The 22,793-nt window shown below is 43.7% G+C and overlaps 1 protein-coding gene across 5 annotated transcripts in view; it reads left to right on the top strand.

Annotated features, from left to right (window-relative positions):
- Positions 1–22,793, top strand: part of TNRC6B (trinucleotide repeat containing 6B) — a 302,194-nt gene that overhangs the window by 260,603 nt on the left and 18,798 nt on the right. For all 5 annotated transcript variants that reach the window (XM_025398888.1, XM_025398887.1, XM_025398886.1 and 2 more), the window contains 9 exons: positions 4,235–4,366; positions 4,701–4,796; positions 4,941–5,121; positions 13,357–13,494; positions 15,672–15,848; positions 17,955–18,101; positions 18,352–18,447; positions 21,345–21,569; positions 22,032–22,102. In XM_025398888.1, the coding sequence (XP_025254673.1) occupies positions 4,235–4,366; positions 4,701–4,796; positions 4,941–5,121; positions 13,357–13,494; positions 15,672–15,848; positions 17,955–18,101; positions 18,352–18,447; positions 21,345–21,569; positions 22,032–22,102 (1,263 nt within the window). The remainder of the gene's footprint in view (positions 1–4,234; positions 4,367–4,700; positions 4,797–4,940; positions 5,122–13,356; positions 13,495–15,671; positions 15,849–17,954; positions 18,102–18,351; positions 18,448–21,344; positions 21,570–22,031; positions 22,103–22,793) is intronic.

Here is a 22,793-nt window from a genome sequence, read left to right as displayed (position 1 = left end):
TGTTGCTTTTGTCTTTTCTATTAAGAAGAAGGGTGTTCAAACCAAATGACAGATCCTAGAGCAGAGTAGGAATTTGTGAAGAGAATCCCCGTCTGTGATTTTTGAGGAATGCTGGGAGTCTTCAAGGGCAGTTTAACAATGACACCCATCTTTCCTGCCCACATTCTGAATGTTTAAGGCAAAAGAGGAAAACATATTGGGGCCACAGTACCCCCTTTACTACCAATAGAGCAGATACCAGCAAACGTGTGCACTTCCTAATACCGAATTCCAGCCTTAACCCAGAGTCACTGGAATGGGGCGGTCCTCTCTCCAGGCTTGCTTCCAAGGAGGGAAAAGAGGCCTTAAGTGCTCTGATAAAGGTGGATGTCTTCTGTGTGGAGCCTCAGATCAGAAATGGGAAAGAAGCACCCCTCCACTATAAGAAAGTGAGGAGAATGGTGAATTTTTTTCTTTCTTTTTTTTTTTTTTTTTCTTTTTTTTTTTGAGACGGAGTCTTGCTCTGTTGCCCAGAGCTCTGTCGCCCAGGCTGGAGTGCAGTGGCGCAATCTCGGCTCACTGCAAGCTCCGCCTCCCGGGTTCACGCCATTCTCTTGCCTCAGCCTCCCGAGTAGCTGAGACTACAGGCGCCCGCCGCTGCGCCCGGCTAATTTTTTCTATTTTTAGTAGAGACGGAGTTTCACCATGGTCTCGATCTCCTGACCTTGTGATCCGCCCGCCTCGGCCTCCCAAAGTGCTGGGATTACAGGCGTGAGCCACCGCGCCCGGCCTCTTTTTTTTTTTTGAGATGGAGTCTCCCTCTGTCGCCCAGGCTGGAGTGCGGTGGCGCGATCTCGGCTCACTGCAAGCTCTGCCTCCCGGGTTCAAGCGATTCTCCTGCCTCAGCCTCCCGAGTAGCTGGGACTACAGGCGCCTGCCACCACGCATGGCTAATTTTTTTTGTATTTGTAGTACAGACAGGGTTTCACCACGTTAGCCAGGATGGTCACGATCTCCTGACCTCGTGAACCGCCCGTCTCGGCCTCCCAAGATGCTGGGATTACAGGCATGAGCCACCGCGCCCGGCCTTTTGTGTTTTTTGTTTGTTTGTTTGTTTTTTTGGTGTTTCTCTCTGGCGTCCAGGCTGGAGTGCAGTGGCACGATCTTTGCTTGCTGCAACCTCTGCCACCTGGGTTCAAGCGAGTCTTGTGCCTCAGCCTCCTGAGTAGCTGGGATTACAGGCGCTTGCCACCACGCCCCGCTAATTTTTGTATTTTTAGTAGAGATAGGGTTTTGCCATGTTGGCCAAGCTGGCCTCAAACTCCTAGCCTCAAGTGATCCTCACCCAACTCGGCTTCCCAAAGTGCTTGGGATTACAGACGTCAGCCACCGTGTCCAGCCTGGGGAAACTTTTTAAATGTTTTCTGAAAGGAGAAATAAGAAAAAAGTAGCTGAAAGATCGATGAATTTGGTCCCAGTTCCAGGAAAGAATCTAGATTATCAAAAAGATTGCTTTTGAGTACATATGGCGGTAATCAATAATCATAGTTTGCTAACAAGTTTTCATGCATTCCCTTCATTGGTAAAAATGCTGGCATAGAATAATAATATAGCTGTTGTATTCTACTTTAACAGGCCGTTTGACAAGCTGTTTTGGACGAGATGGAAATATATTGGCTAAACCTTAAAACAGTCGTGTAGATTAGTAACTGACGATTGTCAGGCTGATGGCTTCATATTGGAAGGAAGCTTTAGTGGCATATGATTAGATTATCCTCAGCTTTATCAAGTTCAGCATTCCCATCCGTGATGGGATGGGGGAACACAAACTGGGAATAAGTAGAATAATAGGATCAACAAGAACTTGGTGGGGTGACTGTGAAGTTAAATATGATAGAGGTTCATTCATTTAATAGATATTTATGGAGCATCTTCTATATGCCATGCTCATAAAGATATATGTAAGGTCTTAAGCTCAAATAAAAAATCAATTAATAAAAAGCTGAAGGCCAGGTGCAGTGGCTCATGCCTGTAATCCCAGTGCTTTGGGAGGCCAAGGCGGGCGGATCACGAAGTCTGGAGTTCGAGACCTGCCTGGCCAATATGGTGAAACCCCGTCTCTACTACAAATACAAAAAATAGCTGGGTGTGGTGGCATGCTCCTGTAGTCCCAGCTACTCGGGAGGCTGAGGCAGGAGAATCACTTGAACCCAGGGGGTGGAGGCTGCAATGAGGTGAGATCACGCCACTGCACTCTAGCCTGGGTGACAGAGTGAAACTCCATCTAAAAAAAATAAAATAAAACCAGCTACATGGGTTAAATATTACATGAAGGAACAAAAGCATATTTTTAAATATTATAGATTTTAACTAACATTACGCTTAGTGTGTGAATCAGGAGTTATGATCACCAGAGAAAGTGACATCTTAGGCATTATTAGTGAAAGCACAGCTTTTAACAGAATGGTTAGGAATGGCCGGGTCTGCTTGGTGTTGAACTACTCTAGAAAATACCTTTCTGTTCTTGGCTCTTCACTGAGAAATGGAAGGAGATATAGGTGAAAGAACTGATCATATTGAACCTGAAGATGAGTCGCAAAGGAACTGTAATCATTGTCTGAAGACATTTGAATAACCAGCCTGTGGAATAATGTGAACATTATAATCTCTAAGCATCTGACATGGATTAACTCATAAAATCTAATGACTGAAGTTAATATTGTTGTCATTCCAGTTGGAGATCAGGAAAGTAAGGGTCAGAAAGGCTAAATAAGTAACTTGCTCTGAGTCAGCTTAGAAATGGCAGAGCTGGGCTGGGAGCAGTGGCTCATATTTGTAATCACAGCACTTTGAGAGGATGGCTTGAGCCCAGGAGTTTGAGACCAGCCGGGAGGTCAGGGCTGCAGTGAGCCATGATCATGCCACTGCATTCCAGCCTGGGTAACAGAGTGAGACCCTGTCCCAAAAAAAATAAAAATTGGGGAGGCAGGCAGAGCTGGGATTACAAACCCAGGCAGTCTGCCTCTAGAACTAAAGTCTTTTTTTTTTTTGGAGACAGAATTTCACTTTTGTTGCCCAGGCTGGAATGCAATGGCACGATCTTGGCTCACCACAACCTCTGCCTCCCAGGTTGAGGTGATTCTCCTGCCTCAGCCTCCTGAGTAACAGGGATTACAGGCATGCGCCATCACGCCCAGCTAATTTTGTATTTTTAATAGGGACGGGGTTTCTGCGTGTTGGTCAGGCTGGTCTCAAACTCTCGACCTCAGTTGATCCACCCACCTCGGCCTCCTGAAGTGCTGGGGTTATAGGTGTGAGCCACCACGCCCGGCTCTAAAGTCTTTTTTTAATCTTTTTTTTTTTTTTTTTCCAAAGAGATGGGATCTTGATGCGTTGTCGAGGTGTTCTCAATCTCCTAGGCACAAACAATTCTCCCAATCTGCTCGCATTTAACAGGCATGAGCCACTGTGCCCAGCCTGTAGGACTAAACTCTTGACCAGTGTGCTACACTACTTGGCACTCACGGGCACGTGCTTAAGTTTGTTCTCCATGGCCCCAGCCAGTCCAGTGGGTTCAGTAGATGAGGGTGCAGGGAAACTCATTTCTGCTTACTTAAATCATCTTGGAGCAAACCAAAGATGGGAGGGAATCCTCTGTCAACAGAGCTTCCTGCAGCCTAGCCTAGCTCACTCCTGAGAACATGGAGAAGGACCTGCCGGGCCATTGACCTTCCAGGTTCTTTTATGCTGGCTCTTTTTTACACTGCCGCTCTGTGGGTGTTAGCTATCAGAAGCCATGAGTTGAAACTCATGTCTCCTATTTACAAGTTAATACATTTGTCTTATTTGTATCACAGAAATACTGTCACATAAGTATTATTTATTAGCTTTATGCAATGTAGCATGTTTTGTTTTATGGCACATTTCCAGTAATAATTTCTCAGTTGGATAAAAAGCCATATTGTCATCAGTTTTTTTTTTCTTGAAAATGTTTTCCTGAATATAAAATTTATGCTTTTTACTGTAGAAAATTGGAAAATCTAAGAAGAAAATTTAAAAACTCTTGTAATCTCACTGCTCCAAGATAATCATTGTTAACACTTCAGTGTATTTTTCCTGTTAACATATTTTTCACAGAAAAGTTTGAGAACACTTGCTTTAGATTCATCAAGATTCTTCTCACAGAAAAATCATTTTATTTTGATAAATTCTGAAGATTCCGTTTCTCTTCTTTCTTTTTTATTTTTTTGGCTAGGTTTCTGCCTCAATGCTCAAGCAGTTTCCCAACAGTGGCCTGAGTCCAGGTCTTTTCAATGTGGGGCCCCAGTTATCTCCTCAACAAATTGCCATGCTGAGCCAGCTTCCACAAATTCCCCAGTTTCAGTTGGTAAGTAGCAGAGTTTCTTCCTGTGGCTGAAAAGGTCATTTGCTTTTTTTTTTTTTTTTTTTTCTCTTTAGCTTTGATTTGCTTCCCACATCTTTGCCACTTTCTATGTTCAGAGGGTGCTAGTCCACACTTCTAGGCAGACTCTGGAGTGTGCTTAAGGGTTGTCACTCAACTGGAGGAAAATGTAACCAGGAGACCAGGAATTTGGTGTTACTTCCCTCCTGGATACTTTAGAATTGTGTGACCTGTATGTCAGTGCACAGACCCTTTAGGTGTCCTCAGTCAATCAGTCTCAGGAAACTTTGCTTCTCTGTCTATCCCCCTTGTTTTGTAGGCATGTCAGCTTCTCTTGCAGCAGCAGCAACAGCAGCAGTTGTTACAGAACCAGAGAAAGATTTCTCAAGCTGTACGCCAACAGCAAGAGCAGCAGGTACGTGGGTGGACAGGGTCCCTCCAGTGTTGTGTTTGAGGAGTACATCCCGGCTTAGCCTCTTATGGCAAAGAACCAGGCACAGTCTCTTCCTGGGAAGTTCGGGGCTGTGCTTATCACGTGTCCATCTCTCTTGGCTCACAGCTGGCTCGAATGGTGAGTGCACTGCAGCAGCAGCAGCAGCAGAGGCAGCCGGGCATGAAGCACTCGCCCTCTCATCCTGCTGCTGGACCCAAGCCGCATCTGGACAACATGGTACCCAACGCGTTGAATGTGGGGCTCCCAGACCTTCAAACCAAAGGGCCAATACCTGGATATGGTTCTGGTAAGTTGTTAGTAGAGAAAATTACCTTTTTAGAAATCTACCCCTCCAGGCCTGTGATAGGGGTTGCGCCTGCATTACCCTCCGTTTTTATGTCAGCTGTACAAGGTAGGTAAATATTCTTACCCCTGGTTTACACATGAGCCATCTGAGGCTTCTTGAGTTTCAATGGGTTTCCAAAGCTCACCACATGGTTACTAAATAGCCGAGACAGGCCTCTAACTTCTCTGGCTTCAAAGCAGTCTTTCAATATATGTGTAGGAATGGCAAACTGCTCTCCTACCGCCAGGACTTTTTTTTTTTTTTTTTTTTTTTTTTTTTTGAGACGGAGTCTCGGTCTGTCCCCCAGGCTGGAGCGCAGTGGCCGGATCTCAGCTCACTGCAAGCTCCGCCTCCCGGGTTCACGCCATTCTCCGGCCTCAGCCTCCCGAGTAGCTGGGACTACAGGCGCCCGCCACCTCGCCCGGCTAGTTCGCCAGGACTTTTTAAAACCCTGTTTAAACGCTTGTGCATGCTGTGAGTGGTACACATGGCTGAGGTTATGATCTGTTAAAATATGTACTAGTTTGAAATGTTTTAGTATACTCATATTAATACAATTGCCTTCTATCAAAAAATAAACTAAAATTATAATGCAGATTGATACGAATTCATCTGGTGTTAGTATTTCATCTGATTTAAATAGAACAAGTAAGGTTATGCCTTTAACATTCTTCAAGACTTTTTTGGCAGGCAAATCATAGCTCTTTCAGAACTGGAAAACATGCTGTAAGCAGAATCTAATTGGTGAGGAAACAGTGATTTCAAAATAAAATTTAAAAATGGAAAAGATACCACACACCATCACAGTTTCGTCTCAAACTGACAACATTTAGAATTTATCTTGTAAAGAAGATACTGTTCTATGCACACTCAAAAAACAAGAGTTGGACCAGGTGCAGTGACTCACACCTGTAATCCCAGCACTTTGGGAGGCTGAGGCAGGCAGATCATGAGGTCAGGAGTTCAGGACCAGCCTGGCCAACATAGTGAAACCCCATCCCTACTAAAAATACAAAAATTGCCGGGCATGGTGGCTCATGCCTGTAATCCCAGCACTTTGGGAGGCAGAGGCAGGCGGATCACGAGGTCAGGAGATCGAGACCATCCTGGCTAACACAGTGAAACCCCATCTCTACTAAAAATACAAGAAGAAATTAGCTGGGCGTGGTGACGGGCCTGTAGTCCCAGCTACTCAGGAGGCTGAGGCAGGAGAATGGCGTGAACCCGGGAGGCGGAGCTTGCAGTGAGCCGAGATTGCACCACTGCACTCCAGCCTGGGCGACAGAGCGAGACTCTGTCTCAAAAAAAAAAAAAAAAAAATACAAAAATTTGCCAGGCGTGGTGGCACACACCTGTAATCCCAGCTACTGGGGAGGCTGAGGCAGGAGAATCATTTGAACCTGGGAGGCGGAGGTTGTAGTGAGCTCAGATTGCGCCACTGCACTCCCGCGTGGGCGACAGAGTGAGACCCCATCTCAAAAAAAAAAAGAGTTGGGAAGACATGAAATTGCTGGTTCTAGGTGACAATGTGACCCTGGACAAATGACAGCGGCTGACTATGCACCAACCCCGTGATCCTCCTACTGCACGTGCAGGGGGTGAGCAAAGACTTCAAGGTGTTCTTGATCTGGGTGTTTTAACGGAATTACTTTGTAGATCCTCAACTTCCACCAACTGTTTTCATTCTTAAAGGTGATCTGCCTGATAACTGACTTAAATTCGAAATAACTTTTCTTGCACTTGATACAGAAGGTGGTCAGCTCTGTGCTCATCTGGGCTAAAGAACACCAGGGTACCAAACATGGAGGAGCCTCCCTTGATTACTAACAAAGGTGTCCTACGCTGGATTTCCTTCTTTTTTTTTGAGGCACTTCCCGCAACCTCCACCTCCCTGGTTCAAGCGATTCTCCTGCCTCAGCCTCTTGAGTAGATGGGATCACAGGCACATGGCACCACTCCCAGCTAATTTTTGTATAGTAGAGATGGAGTTTCACCGTGTTGGTCAGGCTGGTCTTGAACTCCTGACCTCAGGTGATCCACCTGCTGTGGCCTCCCAAAGTGCTAGGATTACAGGCGTGAGCCACCGCACCCGGCCGATTCTTATTTCAAACGGCTAAAGGATCAGAGTTAAGCATACACATATATACACATTTACTGAAGAAATTTTATGATTTTTGTCATACTCCTGTTTCATAAGTAACTTGTAAATTTAGCTATGCATTATATTGTTCCATATTAACGAGAAGTATTGACTTATTAGCTTGTTTCTATATTTGTTAACTTCTTAAACAGTAGATAAATAAATATTTTTAGGTCTAATTTTAATTGTGACCTGACCATTTATAATCTGCCTTATAAGATAGGAGTGTTTTGTCATTTATTTCACTTACAATTTTCCTGACTGGGCACGGTGGCTCACACCTGTAATCCCAGCACTTTGGGAGGCTGAGGAGGGCAGATCACTTAAGGTCAGAAGTTCAAGACCAGCCTCCAATGTGATGAAACCCCGTTTCTGCTAAAAATACAAAATATTAACTGGACGTGGTGGCAGGAGCCTGTAATCCCAGTTACTCGGGTGGCTGAGGCAGGAAAATAGCTTGAACCCAGGCAGCAGAGGTTGCAGTGAGCTGAGATCATGCCACTGCACTCCAGACTGGCAACAGAGCAAGACTCCATCTCAAAAATAAAAATTTTTTTCCTTAGTTAGCATGATTACATTTATTTGAATTGAAGAATACATTTTAGGACTGAAAGTTAGATTTGGCTGCCTGTTTTGAATAGATGATTTGATGAAAATATATTTAAAGCATATATAGAAATTAAAATTTTTTTTTTAATAAAATGCCAAAGATGTAATGAAATGAACAGTATTTCAGTTTTCCTGATGCTAAGTATGTTGAACTAAAAAGGATACCTCTGGGTGAAAGAATAGCAAGAATAATTGAAAGTTTCTTAATATGTCTTGATGAAGCCTCTTTGTTACATTATCTCAAAATTAAGAATTTGAATGCCTAATGACTGCTTAACTAATCCTTATTGATTCTTTTGTAAAACAGATGGTTTCTAATTCTGTCCTTTTAGCAAAATTGAAAATACACCTAATTGAGGCTGAGTGCAGTGGCTCATGTCTGGTAATCCCAGCACTTTGGGAGGCCGAGGTGGAGAGTGAGAGAGGGAGAGAGAGAGAGAAAGAATACCTAGTTGCATTGTTAGGTGATAATGACCTATCTAAAAATTATATTTTAGTATCTATGTTACTGGGCTAGGGGGAAGAACATATACTTTAAAAGAAATTCGGAGAAGTAATTCATGTTATAACAAGACTCCTTCTGTTCCCATCTACTTATTTATATGAGTAAGATTTCTTAGTGCTTTATGTCAACAAAGAAATTTAAAATAAGATAGTAGAGAAAACTCTCATTATAGTAAGGAGTCTTGGTTACCGTGGTATCTGAACTCATTTAGAAACAAAGTGATTCATCTTCTTAGAATATGCATTTCTGATAAAATTTCACTTTTTATGTTTAAAATTTATCAAAATTTATAATATTTATTTGGGCCGGGCGTGGTGGCTCACGCCTGTAATCCCAGCACTTTGGGAGGCTGAGGCGGGCGGATCACGAGGTCAGGAGATCAAAACCATCCTAACACGATGAAACCCCGTCTCTACTAAAAATACAAAAACTAGCCGGGCGTGGTGGCGGCGCCTGTAGTCCCAGCTACTCGGGAGGCTGAGGCAGGAGAATGGCGTGAACCCGGGAGGCGGAGCTTGCAGTGAGCTGAGATCCGGCCACTGCACTCCAGCCTGGGCGACAGAGCGAGACTCCGTCTCAAAAAAATAATAATAATAATAATATTTATTTGGTGTATACCTGTGAAAAGTAAAGCTGTATAAATATTGGAGATTATAAAAATGACAGAAGAGTAATTGTATCTATGCTGTAATTATGATTGTGTTGATACCAGGTGTACACGTGGACATGGACTTAGAACAGTTGTGTTAGGATGGCCAATTATGGGTGATTTTTTAAAAATAATTATAGTTATAGAAAGTAGTTTGCTTTTTAATGTATAGTAAAAAGAGGAGAAAACAGAACTGTAAACAAAGAGTGAAGGCAAGATCAGTATAAGGACAAGTTAATTTAAGAGCATTTCCTCAAGGATGTAAGAACGGAGCCAAATGTTAGTCATGAACAGACCATGAATTAGGGTGTGTGAAGATGAGAGAGAGTAATTCTGGCAAGGACAGATGAGGCAGGCAAAGGGTTGTCCTTGCGTGAATGATAAAAGCAGGTGATAGGCAAGGGGCGTGTCTTATCTCTGCTTGTACCTCAGCTCCTAACAACAAGGCCTGGCACAGAATACATTGTCCATAAATATTCATTGAACTTAACTAAATGGCTTAATTTGAGCTAAAGCTCTGTGTTTGTGGGCTGGAAATTTCAGGGAAACCACTTGGTGACTGAGGAAATTTGGTTTTGCTATAGTGGAAAGTACAATAAAGTCAGTATTTTCTTGGGTTTAGAGGTATGATAGCTTGTAAATAGCCAAAGGTCACTAGCAAAGCACTGTCTCTTCTTTGTTAATGCAGCCACTAGAGCACAGTGTCGCAGAATTCCTTCCATCAAAATCCACCAGACACACTCCATATCCTAGTGTCATGCCGGTTACTATGTGACATCCAAGAAAATTATGTACATCTTCGCCTGATTTTTCCTCTTATACTTTGGGGTTTGTAGATTGAACCTTTCAAGGCAATTTTCTCACCTATTCTTTCTCTGATCCCTTGGATTATTTTTCCTGACCAAACCTAGTGAGGCAGTGCTGAGACTGCCCTACTGTGGTGGTACTTGATCCCCAAGTCTCTAGTGAGAAAGGTGGCCGTTTCTCTAAGGTTCTCGGAGCTGCTGAGCTCTTTCCTTGCGTGCTTAACTTTTTCTTTCTCTTTCTCTTTTTTTCTCTCTCATTCTTTTTCTTTCCTTCTTTCCTTTTCTTTTTCTCTTTTTTTCTTTTTTTGCCCTTTTTCTATAACTCTTTAATTTTCTGCATTTCATTTGTCACCAAAAAAACTCTTAAGCAGTTGAAATTAAAGAAATTTAATTCACTGGCCAGGCACGGTGGCTCACGCCTGTAATCCCAGCACTTTGAGAGACTGAGGTGGGCAGCTCACGAGGTCAGGAGATTGAGACCATCCTGGCTAACATGATGAAACCCTGTCTCTACTAAAAATACAAAAAAATCAGCTGGGTGTGGTGGCGGGCACCTGTAATCCCAGCTACTCGGGAGGCTGAGGCAGGAGAATCGCTTAAACCCGTAGGCAAAGGTGGCAGTGAGCCGAGATTGTGCCACTGCACTCGAGCCTGGGCGACAGAGCGAGACTCGGTCTCAAAAAAAAAAAAAAAAAAGAAGAAAGAAAAAAAGAAATTTAATTTACTATGGGTTTTATAGAAATTTTAGAGTAACTTCAAAGAAAATTAACGTGTAAGGAATGGTTCCTCCTCTTCTTAATAATGCTAGCATCCATTTTAATCTTTGCCAGAAACCTAGGTTATTTCCAAAAGCTCTTTCTCAATGATTAGAACTAAGCTTTCAGGTGGCCTGGAATCCAAGCACCTTGGCCTGGTTTTTTCAAAGGCAGAAGTGTGATTTACCCAAGGAGCAACCTGCTTAGGCCATTAAGGCTATGTCAGAGAAAACCTTTGTTCCTTGCAACCTCCTTGCCCTCCAGTCTAATGACATTTCTGCTATCTAGGATGAAAGAAAGAAAAAAATGCCTCCAACTCTTCTTTTTAAAAAAAAATAATAGGCTGGGCACGGTGGCTCATGCCTGTAATCCCAGCACTTTGGGAGACCGAGGCAGCTGGATCACGAGATCAGGAGATCGAGACCATCCTGGCTAACATGGTGAAACCCCATCTCTACTAAAAAAAAATACAAAAAATTAGCCAGGCGAGGTGGCGGGCGCCTGTAGTCCCAGCTACTCGGGAGGCTGAGGCAGAATGGCATCAGGAGGCGGAGCTTGCAGTGAGCCGAGATCGTGCCAGTGCACTCCAGCCTGGGCGACACAGCGAGACTCCATCTCAGAAATAATAATAATAATAATAATAATAATATTAAGGCCAGGCACGGTGGCTGATGCCTGTAATCCCAGCACTTTGGGAGGCCGAGATGGGCAGATTGCCTGAGCTCAGGAGTTCCAGACCAGACTGGGTAACAGGGTGAAAACCCATCTCTACTAAAAATATCAAAAATTAGCTGGGCATGGCTGTGGTGCGCCTGTAGTCCCAGCTACTCGGGAAGCTGAGGCAGGAGAATTGCTTGAACCCAGGAGGTGGAGGTTGCAGTGAGCCAAGATCGCGCCACTGCACTCCAGCCTGGGTGACAGAGTCTCCATCTCCAAAATAATAATAACAACAATAATTTCATTTGAAATATTTTCATCTCATTCTAAAGATTTCTGCTCCCCCCCGAGTCATCTTGAACTAGTAAATTGAGTTACAAAGTGTGAAAGAACACTGTTCTTTATATAAATAGCAACATTTTTCACATGGGTCAGGAAGGTATTCAACTTTTACTTGATTTATTACGTGTTCATAAAACTATCCCAGAAAACTAGGATAAGCACAGGGGAGGAAAAACACAACCTGGGCCCTTAGTGGTATTTGAATAGATGGAAATTGAGGACCCTTTATGGGTATAGTGTGGAGTCTGGCCTGGCTAGAGTTGCACATCTCGGGGCAGAGAAGCTTGGCTCTGCCATAGTGGGAGCCTTGCTTGCCTCCCTGGGATGCCTGCGCTTGTGCTGCTGCTCTGTGCTCCCTGTGGCTCATTCTCATTTTTGTCCTGTTTCATCATTTTAGTCCTTTATTTTACTTTTTTGAGAGTTTTTATGAACAGGTGTCACGTACATTCTGACCCAAATGAATGATGGACCCTGTTAGACTCCATCACCCAGCTTCTGCTATGTGGCTTCCGGCTCTCCAGCTCTGTGAACTGGGAAAACGTTACCCACAGAGACTCTTCCCCTGAAGTTTACCTGGGGCTCATGGCAAAGTGAACTCAGAATCTCGAACTACCCACCTGCTCAAGCTCTGGGGTCTTCCTCATTGCTTAAAGACTACTTTCCGGCTGGGCACGGTGGCTCATGCCTGTCATCCCAGCACTTTGGGAGGCCGAGACAGGTGGATCACAAGGTCAGGAGATCGAGACCATCGTGGCTAACATGGCGAAACACCGTCTCTACTAAAAATACAAAAATTAGCCAGGCGTTGTGGCGGGTGCCTGTAGTCCCAGCTCCTCAGGAGGCTGAGGCAGGAGCATGGCATGAACCCAGGAGGCAGAGCTCAGTGAGCTGAGACTGCACCACTACACTCCAGCCTGGGCAACAGAGCGAGACTCCATCTCAAAAAAAAAAAAAAGACTACTTTCAAATTTTTCTTTCTGATTTGCCCTGACCTCCACCCACCCCACGTTCAGGCTGCCAATTCTCTTCCTAAAATACAACTAGTTATCCTCTAACATGCTTAAAATTTTCACTGTCCTCTTGTCCTAGAGAGAAAAAAGATCCCAACTCCTTGGCCTAATATATAAAGACCCTACATGACACGACTCTTCATTTCTTCCCATCCCCCAGCACTCTCCGTCTCACTTCATCCCAGAGTTAGCTAAACATTGGAATCATTTGAACGTGTCACCATTCCCTAAACACACTTGATTATCAAGAGTCAGAGCTTTGTACTTGGTTTGCTTGACTTCCCCAAATAGCTACGTTAGGCCCTAGATCACATGTTCCTTCTGCAAAGCCTTTCCTCCCCCGAGATACCCTGACTACAACTCTGTCACTGCTGTTACACTACATTGGCTGGATGTAGTCTTCTCCATCTCAGTTGGAGAGTGGCTGGCCCCAGCATCCTGTCTGGCACAAATGTCAGCTAAATGAAAAAGGGCCTGCAGGAATGCACTGAGACAGACCTAATCGATGGCAGTCATACATGTCTTCACACCTTCACAGAGAGACATCACTTACTTAGCGAGCAAGAGCCTAGATCAAAGCTTGGAATCAAAAATACCTGTTTCTGAGTGGAGAAACTCTGTGAATTAGTCTTTGAATGACACTTGAAGGCATTCGTGGGCTGTGCTTCAGAACTCTTGGTACTGATGCTAGAGACTTATAAAATGTGGTCTTCTCCTTTTTAGGCTTCAGCTCTGGCGGCATGGACTATGGCATGGTTGGTGGGAAGGAGGCTGGAACTGAGTCTCGCTTTAAACAGTGGACCTCCATGATGGAGGGGCTGCCCTCTGTAGCCACACAGGAAGCCAATATGCACAAAAATGGTAAGAGAAGCACTGAAAGCTAGAGCCCCCAACTCACACCAGGTCTTGATGAAACATTCTATAATACTGTTTTGAAGTACAGAACTTGGTATTCTTTTCCTCCTGAATCCTGTGATTGCCTGTGGAGGAAGGTCACAGTCATGTGTATGTTGAATTACAAGAAATACAAAGTGCTAGTTCTAATTAAAGAGAGCAGAATTTTTCAGCTACCATGATTGAGGGTAGTAGCAGTGAACTTGGGCACCCACCAAGGTGAAACCCTAATAAGTTGGCTGAGGGAACAGAGTCAGCTTGTTGAGTTTGTTTTGCTTTGTTTTGTGGAGCAAGGGATCGTAATAATACCTATCTTGTTGGTTGTTTGAACCATATTAAGTTTATCAGCTTTTTAAAAAAATTCCTGTCTTTTAATCTCCGAAAGATGACTAATAGATCATAATACATGAGATTTGAACTTTTCACAAAGCTTTCTTGTTCTATGTAAATTACAGTGTCTGCAAGTCAGCGTTGAAGGGCATTGCAGGCTTTGGTGGTGATGTTGGTCGGCTTTTCCTCTCAATTTCTCTCTGTAAGGGCTTCTCCATTTCCTGTAAAACAGATAAAAGGTCTCAGAACCTTCCTTCAGCCTTTGTTTCAGTGTTTGTTTCGTTTGACAGTAATTCACTTGGACTTAACTGTATCCATGAGAACCAAGTATAAATAGGTGTCTGGCTGTTCCTGCTGCAGCACCCTGGCAGGCCTCAGCCCCAGCCAAGTCATTCAGTCTGAAGCCTTTCAGGTTTTCTTCATAAACCACTCTTTAATAAGCCCATCCAGGAGGCCGGTGAAATAGCCACGTGGAGCTCTCTGCCTGCCAGCCATCCCTGAGCATTATCGTTTGGTTTCATGGCATGAAGTCAAAAGTGATTTATTGAAATTGTAAAATCTGTTTGTGGACTGAATAATCTAAGCCCACTGTCATATATAGCTTTGGGCGCTTTCAATGCTTCCTTAGGCTGATGATTCACCAGGTCCCCTTGTCCCCAAAGACATGATAGGTGCATGATAATAAATATGAAATGGCATGTGAGAGGGTATCTCAAAGGCAAAATCTCTAGTTGCCTTTTTAGAGCTTATAGATCATGTTTTCCCATCTCCTTAGCAATCCCCAAAGTAATTGAGCTTTTCATTTTCCACTGCTTCACCATAATCACCTCTGAGCCAGATTTGTCAGTGGCTCCAGAAAAGTAAATGTCCTCTTAGCTGAGCATGGAGATAGTTTTGATAATATTCCCATTAGGCTGCATCACCCTGGAAATAATTTTATCCCTTCACAAGCAGCATCCTAAGAATAGATCAAGTGACCCAATACCGTATATAAAATTCATTTGAGAAGTAAGTAGACTGGTATCTCACTGACGCCTAAAATTTTATTTAAAGTGCATGTTTTGTTAGTTCAAGGCAATTTTAAGCTTTTAATTCTTTTCCTGCCCCATAGCATATAAAAATGCATGATGGGGGCACCGACAAAACCACTGAAGTGCTCTCAGGAAACCAGTTACAAAGGATTTGCTGTTCTTCATGTGTGAGGCCATGGATCCCAGAGCTGCAGAGTTCATTGCTGGTCTTGTGCTGGCAAAGACCCTAGGCGGGAATTCCATCTCATTGCGTTGGAATTTAAAGTAATTGCAGATGCTTTTCCCTCCAATGGACTCTCTGTTTACACTACTGCTTCCAGCTAATCTAAGCCTGATCAGCCAGCCCTTAAGAACCTGGGTGGGTAGCATCAGTAGAAATTTAGTTAAAACCTTCTTATGTGCTACAAGTTATTAGAATTTTCCCCATTTCTCACTCTTGAGTTGTTAGCATAGAAACTAGGGATAATGGTCAGATTCTTCGTATGTGAACGTTTCATTAATTTCCTAAGACCATGGAATTTTAAAACTGAAAGGAACATTCAAGCATGAGAACAATCTTGTGTGCCTAAGTGAGGAACTGAGAGGCTCAGAGAGGCGAAATGACTTGTTGGGCATGCTGCTTAGTAATTATGTGCTGAGTCTCGAACCTCTTATTCCAGTGCTGTTTGTATATACTCCGTCAGCTTCAGAAGACTGTTTGTTTGCATTCCAGTGAATAAAAAATAGACAAGTTCTATTCATAGGAGTTATTTTGGATGATTTAATCTCCTCTCTTTTCTTCAGGCGCTATAGTGGCCCCTGGTAAGACCCGGGGAGGGTCACCGTACAACCAGTTTGATATCATCCCTGGTGACACACTGGGTGGCCATACGGGTCCTGCTGGTGATAGCTGGTTACCTGCCAAATCTCCACCAACAAATAAAATCGGAAGTAAATCCAGCAATGCCAGCTGGCCTCCAGGTATTGTCCAGGAAATGCTTTTCCAGGATAGCATTTGTTTTGTAATTGTGAGTTTCAGGTTCAGAATACATTGCTTTTGTGACTCATGTTACTAAGGTACTTGCTTTCATTTTTTCATTCAATAATTGTTAGAAGCAAGGCATGTGCTATGGGAAGACAGAAGATTTTCATTAGATGGGGAATCTGGGGATAAGTGACATTGTAACTGGAACTTGGCATTCGTCCCACGCATAGGATGCCTTGTAACATGGGTTCTTTTGAAGTGTCTGTTGAATTGATCTGTTAGTTCTTAGGCAAGTATTTATTATCAGTTAGGCTCTAGGTATGCAGTAGTGATTGCAATGAGATTATTTGTTAATATTTTTCTTTCTCTCCTCTTTTGTTGGATATAGTAATCTATTCTCATGATAGAAAAATGGGAACATGGCCAGGCGCGGTGGCTCAAGCCTGTAATCCCAGCACTTTGGGAGGCCGAGACGGGCGGATCACGAGGTCAGGAGATCGAGACCATCCTGGCTAACACAGTGAAACCCCGTCTCTACTAAAAAATACAAAAAAACTAGCCGGGCGAGGTGGCGGGCACCTGTAGTCCCAGCTACGCGGGAGGCTGAGGCAGGAGAATGGCGTGAACCCGGGAGGCAGAGCTTGCAGTGAGCCAAGATCACACCACTGCACTCCAGCCTGGGCGACAGAACGAGACTCCGTCTCAAAAAAAAAAAAAAAGAAAAATAGGAACATTTAATAAAGCAAAAATTAAAATCAGTAATTCCATAAATATATGTCCTCCTAGACCTCTTTCTGTGCATGCGTATTTGTGACATGAATATGTATAGTTTCATTTTATTAAAGTAGAATTTTTTTTTTTTTTTTTTGAGACGGAGTCTCGCTCTGTCGCCCAGGCTGGAATGCAGTGGCGGGATCCCAGCTCACTGCAAGCTCCGCCTCCCGGGTTTACGCCATTCTCCTGCCTCAGCCTCCGGAGTAGCTGGGACTACAGGCGCCTGCCACCTCGCCTGGCTAGTTTTTTGTATTTTTTAGTAGAGACGGGGTTTCACCATGTTAGCCAGGATGGTCTCGATCTCCTGACCTCGTGATCCACCCGTCTCGGCCTCCCAAAGTGCTGGGATTACAGGCTTGAAGAATTTTTTTTTTTTAACGGAGTTTCGCTCTTGTTGCCCAGGCTGGAGTACAGTGGTGCGATCTCAGTTCACTGCAAGCTCCGCCTCCCAGGTTCAAGCGATTCTTCTGCCTCAGCCTCCCAAGTAGATGGGATTACAGATGCCTGCCACCACGCCTGGCTAATTTTTTGTATGCTTAGTAGAGACGAGGTTTTGCCATGTTGGGCAGGCTAGTCTCGAACTCCCGACCTCAGGTGATCCGCCCGCTTCAGCCTCTCAAAATGTGGGGATTACAGGCGTGAGCCACCACGCCCGGCCAAAGTAGAATTGTATAATGCAGATTGTTCGTATGTGATACACATTGCTCTTTCTCTTCATGATTTGGAAAATGAAAGTTTATTCTGTCACATAGCTTTAACATTTTAAAATGATTTAGATTGACCAGTTGAAAACTTCTGAGCTCTTGTGAATATTCTAGGCTTTCTCTTGCTAAGCTAACCTATCCCTGCTGGTTATCGCTGGACATTCTATGTGGCAGTATCATTTGTGTTACATTTTTTGCATTTTGGCCGACATCTGGTAAGGAAAAGGAGAAAGACCACTGATCTCTAGCCCATATTTTCACCAGTTCGTGGCCTAGATGCTTGGATAATTCTTGTGAACACCAGAGTCCTTACTCCTGCCTCCCCTGCCTTCAGCCCTGAAGTCTCCTGGGAGCAGGAGGATCAGGTTACCGGGGCCAGGCTGTGATGAGCTGTGGCTTCCAGTTCACTACCGCAGACAGTGTGGTAACACAAAGGTGCCGTCGGCGAGAGTGTATGTTCATACTGATTTTTTTTTTCCTTAATTTTGTGATGAAAATCTAACAGACAATAAATTCAGTATTTATACTTTTCACAGACCCATTTCTTAGATCAAAAAAGTACTATTATCATTTTTTTTTATTTAAACAACCTTCCTTCTCTAATATTTGTTTTCCTTGTCTCAGAATTCCAACCAGGAGTGCCATGGAAAGGTATCCAAAACATTGACCCTGAATCTGACCCCTATGTCACCCCAGGAAGTGTGCTGGGGGGTACAGCCACATCTCCCATTGTAGATACTGACCACCAACTGCTGCGGGATAACACCACAGGTACTTGAGCGAAGCATCTCTTATATATTCAGCACCCAGCATTTTCATAGTTGTCAGTTTGTGACTTCATTTGTACTTGCTGGTACCTAAAAGTTTAACCAAAAAATGTAAGAATATTGCTTTTCACATTTATTTGTTAGACATATTTTGTCCTCCATTCTATTGAAGTTTAAATAAAATACTCTCAAGGTTTCCCTGGTTATACTGACATTTATCTTCAGTATTTTCTTCTTCTTCTTTGTTACCCAAGGGTCTAATTCTTCCCTCAACACCTCGCTGCCTTCACCTGGTGCCTGGCCCTACAGTGCCTCTGACAACTCCTTTACCAACGTTCATAGCACTTCAGGTATGAGCGTGAATTTTTGGTTTCCCTTTGGTTAGCACTTTTTCATCAGGTTCCCTTTTATAAAGGAAATTGGCATGTATTTCGTAAGGTATACTCTTAGAGAAGTTCAGTAGCATAGGCCAGTATAGATGGAAGCACACCCTTTTCTATTTGCTATATCTTTGAGGAACTTCTAGTCTCAGGAAGGATGAGCCAGATACAACTTTGGGATGAGCTGGCATATCCAGAGGGCTGTAGTCATGTCCTGATGACACACACGCTTCTCTTTTTTGAGACGGAGTCTCGCTCTGTCGCCCAGGCTGGAGTGCAGTGGCGCGATCTCGGCTCACTGCAAGCTCCGCCTCCAGGGTTCACGCCATTCTCCTGCCTCAGCCTTCCGAGTAGCTGGGACTACAGGCGCCCGCCACCACGCCCGGCTAATTTTTTGTATTTTTAGTAGAGACTGGGTTTCACTGTGGTCTCGATCTCTTGACCTCATGATCCACCCGCCTTGGCCTCCCTAAGTGCTGGGATTACAGGCGTGAGCCACCGCGCCCGGCCAACATGCTTCTCTTTTACCAAGGCTGCTAAGAAGTCAAGGTCATGAGAAGAACCAGTTAAGGCCAGGTTATTATTCCTAAGGTAGCCAATTATGGCTGGCTTTTCTCTAAAAATCCTCCCACTTATAGACAAAGGCTAAGGGCAGATGGCCGAAGGAAAAGAGAGAAAAATAAAAAAGGATCTTGATTAATTTTAGCATCTTTTGGTAAGTTCCTCATGTTTTTTGAAAGACATTAGGAAATGGAAAAGTTAGTAGATATAATAAAGGCTTTGAAGTCACTCACTGAGCATAGTGCCTTACTGGTTGGTAGACATATTAGTAATTTGCACCTTCAGTTTGCACAAGTCAGACCTTAAGCTGTTAAAGTCATTATGACTTACATGCTTTGCTTAGGCAAAAGCAAATAAAGCAGACCTTTATCCACCTACGAAGATGCTGCAGGCTAGTGGGCTACAGATTGTCTTGTTTTTCTTCCCACCTCTGTGTCCTATCAGTAGTGCAACAATAACCTACCACTCACTGAGTGATCCCACAGGCCAGGCATCATGTTAAACCTTCCACATGAATTTTTATTTTACCTTCACCAAAGGCTATGAGTAAGTCCTGTTGTTATCGCTCTTTTGTGGATAAAGAAACTGAGTGAGGTTCTGAGAGCTGATATAACTTGCCTCAGTTCTGAGCACGTATGTAAAGGAGACATCTCAATATTCCAGGTTTTGAACCACCACCGTACATTACACTTTTGTAAGATTTCTTTTACATGTAAGAACTTACTCTGATTACCCATCTCTTTTACACTTATAAATGCCCTTATCTCAGATTGAACTATATATCTTTTTCCAGCAGTTGAAAATTCATCTGAGAGATGGCCCAAGAATCACCTCAGTCTTGTCTAAAACTGAACCTGTACTTCCCCACCCCCAAAAGTGTCTTTCCTTCTCAACTCAGTTCTTTATGTTTCTTAATGATCTCGGCCGGGTGCAGTGGCTTTCGCCTGTAATCCCAGCACTTTGGGAGGCCGAGGCGGGTGGATCACAAGGTCAGGAGATCAAGACCGTCCTGGCTAACACGGTGAAACCTGGTCTCTACTAAAAATGCAAAAAAAAAAAAAAAAAAAATTAGCTGGGCATGGTGGTAGGTGCCTGTAGTCCCAGCTACTCAGGAGACTGAGGCTGGGGAATGGCGTGAACCCGGGAGGCGGAGCTTGCAGCGAGCGGAGATCGCGCCACTGCACTCCAGCCTGGGCGACAGAGCGAGACTTCGTCTCAAAAAAAAAAAAAATTATGATCTCATGCATCATTTAGTTACAAAACCTCAGTATTTTCTTCCTCTTTCCTCTCTCTCTCTCAATCCCTGGATCCAGGCAGTTATGATTTCTCCGTAGTGATTTATTCTGCAGTCATATTTCAAATATCCATTCCTTCTGTTCCGTTCTATTTATTATCACAGTAGTTTAAACACTCCCTGCTGAATCCATTGCAAAAACTCCTAATAGTATCTTAATCAGTCCCCAGCCTACCTTTGTAACCTCCTTTACCTCTCTGCTCCTGTGGACTGTTAAACCGAAATTGAGGGGGAACATATTCCATGCAGAGACAGTTTATGTTGAAACTTGGTTTACACATTCCTGTTTCTTTGTGCCCATCCATTTATGTAAATCCTTCAAGAGCTGTCTTTATAAAGCCTTTGCTGCAAGCCCAGCTTTCTTGGTCCCCTCTGCGTATTGAACATACGTGATGATGATGGGGTCACCACTTCTGTTGCTCATCTGTTCTGTCTTCCCATCTGAGCTTGAGGTTCTTGGGGATAATTATGTGTATTACTCACGGCACTGATTTAGTGCCATATGCATAGTAAGCCCTTAGTGAATATTTCTTGATTGTTTTTAAAGAATCTGTTTGAACATCAATATCTAATAAGCTGGATCAAGGCTCAAGACAAGCGTAATTTACTAATTACTTTCCATTCAGTCAGTGACTATTTATGGAATACTTTATTCTGCTAGGGTTCACATTCTCACTGTTACCCAGAAGCTGGTATCTTTAGGAAGACTCTCCTTGCATGTGTCCTCCTTTTCAAGTCATTTTTAGCTAAGAAAGCAGTAGAGAATTGGTTATCTTATTAAATCTTTAATTCATATGATAATTATATCAATTCAGAGTAGCAGTCACTGAAAATTTTCTGTTCATTATGCTCTAAGAACAGTGTTACTTTGTATCACTGTGCTTGAAATGTGTACTATTTTTAGAATATAAATGTGTATGTATTTATGTGTATGTAGATAAAACTCATATGTATTTGTCAACAAAAGTGAACCATCTAACCTTATTCGTTCCTTAATTTTCTCTTCTTACAGCAAAGTTCCCTGATTACAAATCAACATGGTCCCCAGATCCCATAGGACACAACCCCACTCATCTCTCCAACAAGATGTGGAAAAACCATATTTCCTCCAGGAACACTACACCGCTGCCCCGCCCACCTCCTGGTCTGACCAACCCCAAACCATCATCTCCCTGGAGCAGCACAGCACCCCGATCAGTCAGGGGGTGGGGGACACAGGACTCACGGCTCGCCTCGGGTGAGGAGGATCTGCCTAAAGGAGCGCCATTGTTCATCCACAAGGGGCTTTTGTTAACACAGATGGTGAAGACACCAAGAGGTCTTCCCAAGAGAGGAAGTCATAGTTGTCTGGTTTTTCTTCTGGTATAGGAAAAGGTACCTCTTGAGTGAAAGGCGCAGTCAGTATGAGGCAAAGGGACCCAAGAACTCCCAAGGGACAGATGGGGTAAAATAAGTGAGTAAAAATGGCAGAGCGAGAACACTGGGAGGAAAATATTGTCTTGGAAATCATGCATAAAAGTCATGTGTAGGAGTCAGGGACCAACAGAAGAGAAAAAGAAGGTCAAAGTCCAGTGGAAAAGAGAGACAGTTTATAAAAGCAGAGAAGAAATGTGGGCTACATGAAAATCTTTCTCCTTCTTGGCTTTTCTTGAATTTTTGTTTTATTTCTCTTCCTAACCATTTTTCTGGTTGCTCACAGCCTCTACCTGGAGTGATGGTGGCTCAGTTCGTCCTAGTTACTGGCTGGTTCTTCACAATCTCACTCCACAGGTAATTATGCTTCCTCGTGGTTTTCTAGATAGGACTTGATTGTGTTAAGAGAGGGAAAGACGGGAGTTGGTGTCTCACACCTGTGATCCCAGCACCTCGGGAGGCCGAGGCGAGAGGATTGCTTGAAGCCAGGAGTCTGAATTCAGTCCAAGCAATATAGTGAAACCCTGTTTCTACAAAAAATTAAAAATTAGCTAGGCATGGTGGCGCACAGCTGCTCAGGAAGCTGAGGTGCAAGGATCACTTGAGCCCAGAGGTCGAGGCTGCAATGAGCCATGATTGCATTGCATTGCAGTCCAGGTTGGGCAACAGTGCAAGACCCTGTCTAAAAAAAAGAGAGAGAGAGGGAAATAGATGTGGGAGGCTGGCAGATATGAAAGCTCATCTCCTGATCACTGCAAAGAGGTCTTGACTGCAGGAGGTGGGTGTCCCCTCCCGACCCAAGGTTCACAGCCTACTTCTGGAGAGGGGTTGGTGCTGGCCACTAGGCTTCATGCCTGCCTTCAAGATGATGATAACACATACAGTTTATAAAAGTGAAAACTAGTTTTATATGCTAGTTTATAAAACTAGGTAAAACCCACTAGCATGGATTCCTGCAGATCTTACGGGGCAGAGAAAGAGAAAAAAGAGTAGGGGTGGTATTTTCTGGTGGTTTCTGTGTAGTAGACACTATTTGCTATACAGATGT

The sequence above is a fragment of the Theropithecus gelada genome, chromosome 10 (assembly GCF_003255815.1).
Source record: "Theropithecus gelada isolate Dixy chromosome 10, Tgel_1.0, whole genome shotgun sequence".
In the NCBI taxonomy this organism is placed as follows: domain Eukaryota; kingdom Metazoa; phylum Chordata; class Mammalia; order Primates; family Cercopithecidae; genus Theropithecus; species Theropithecus gelada.
The sequence above is the reverse complement of the archived record's forward strand: the minus strand, read 5'-3'. Positions and strand labels throughout refer to the sequence as shown.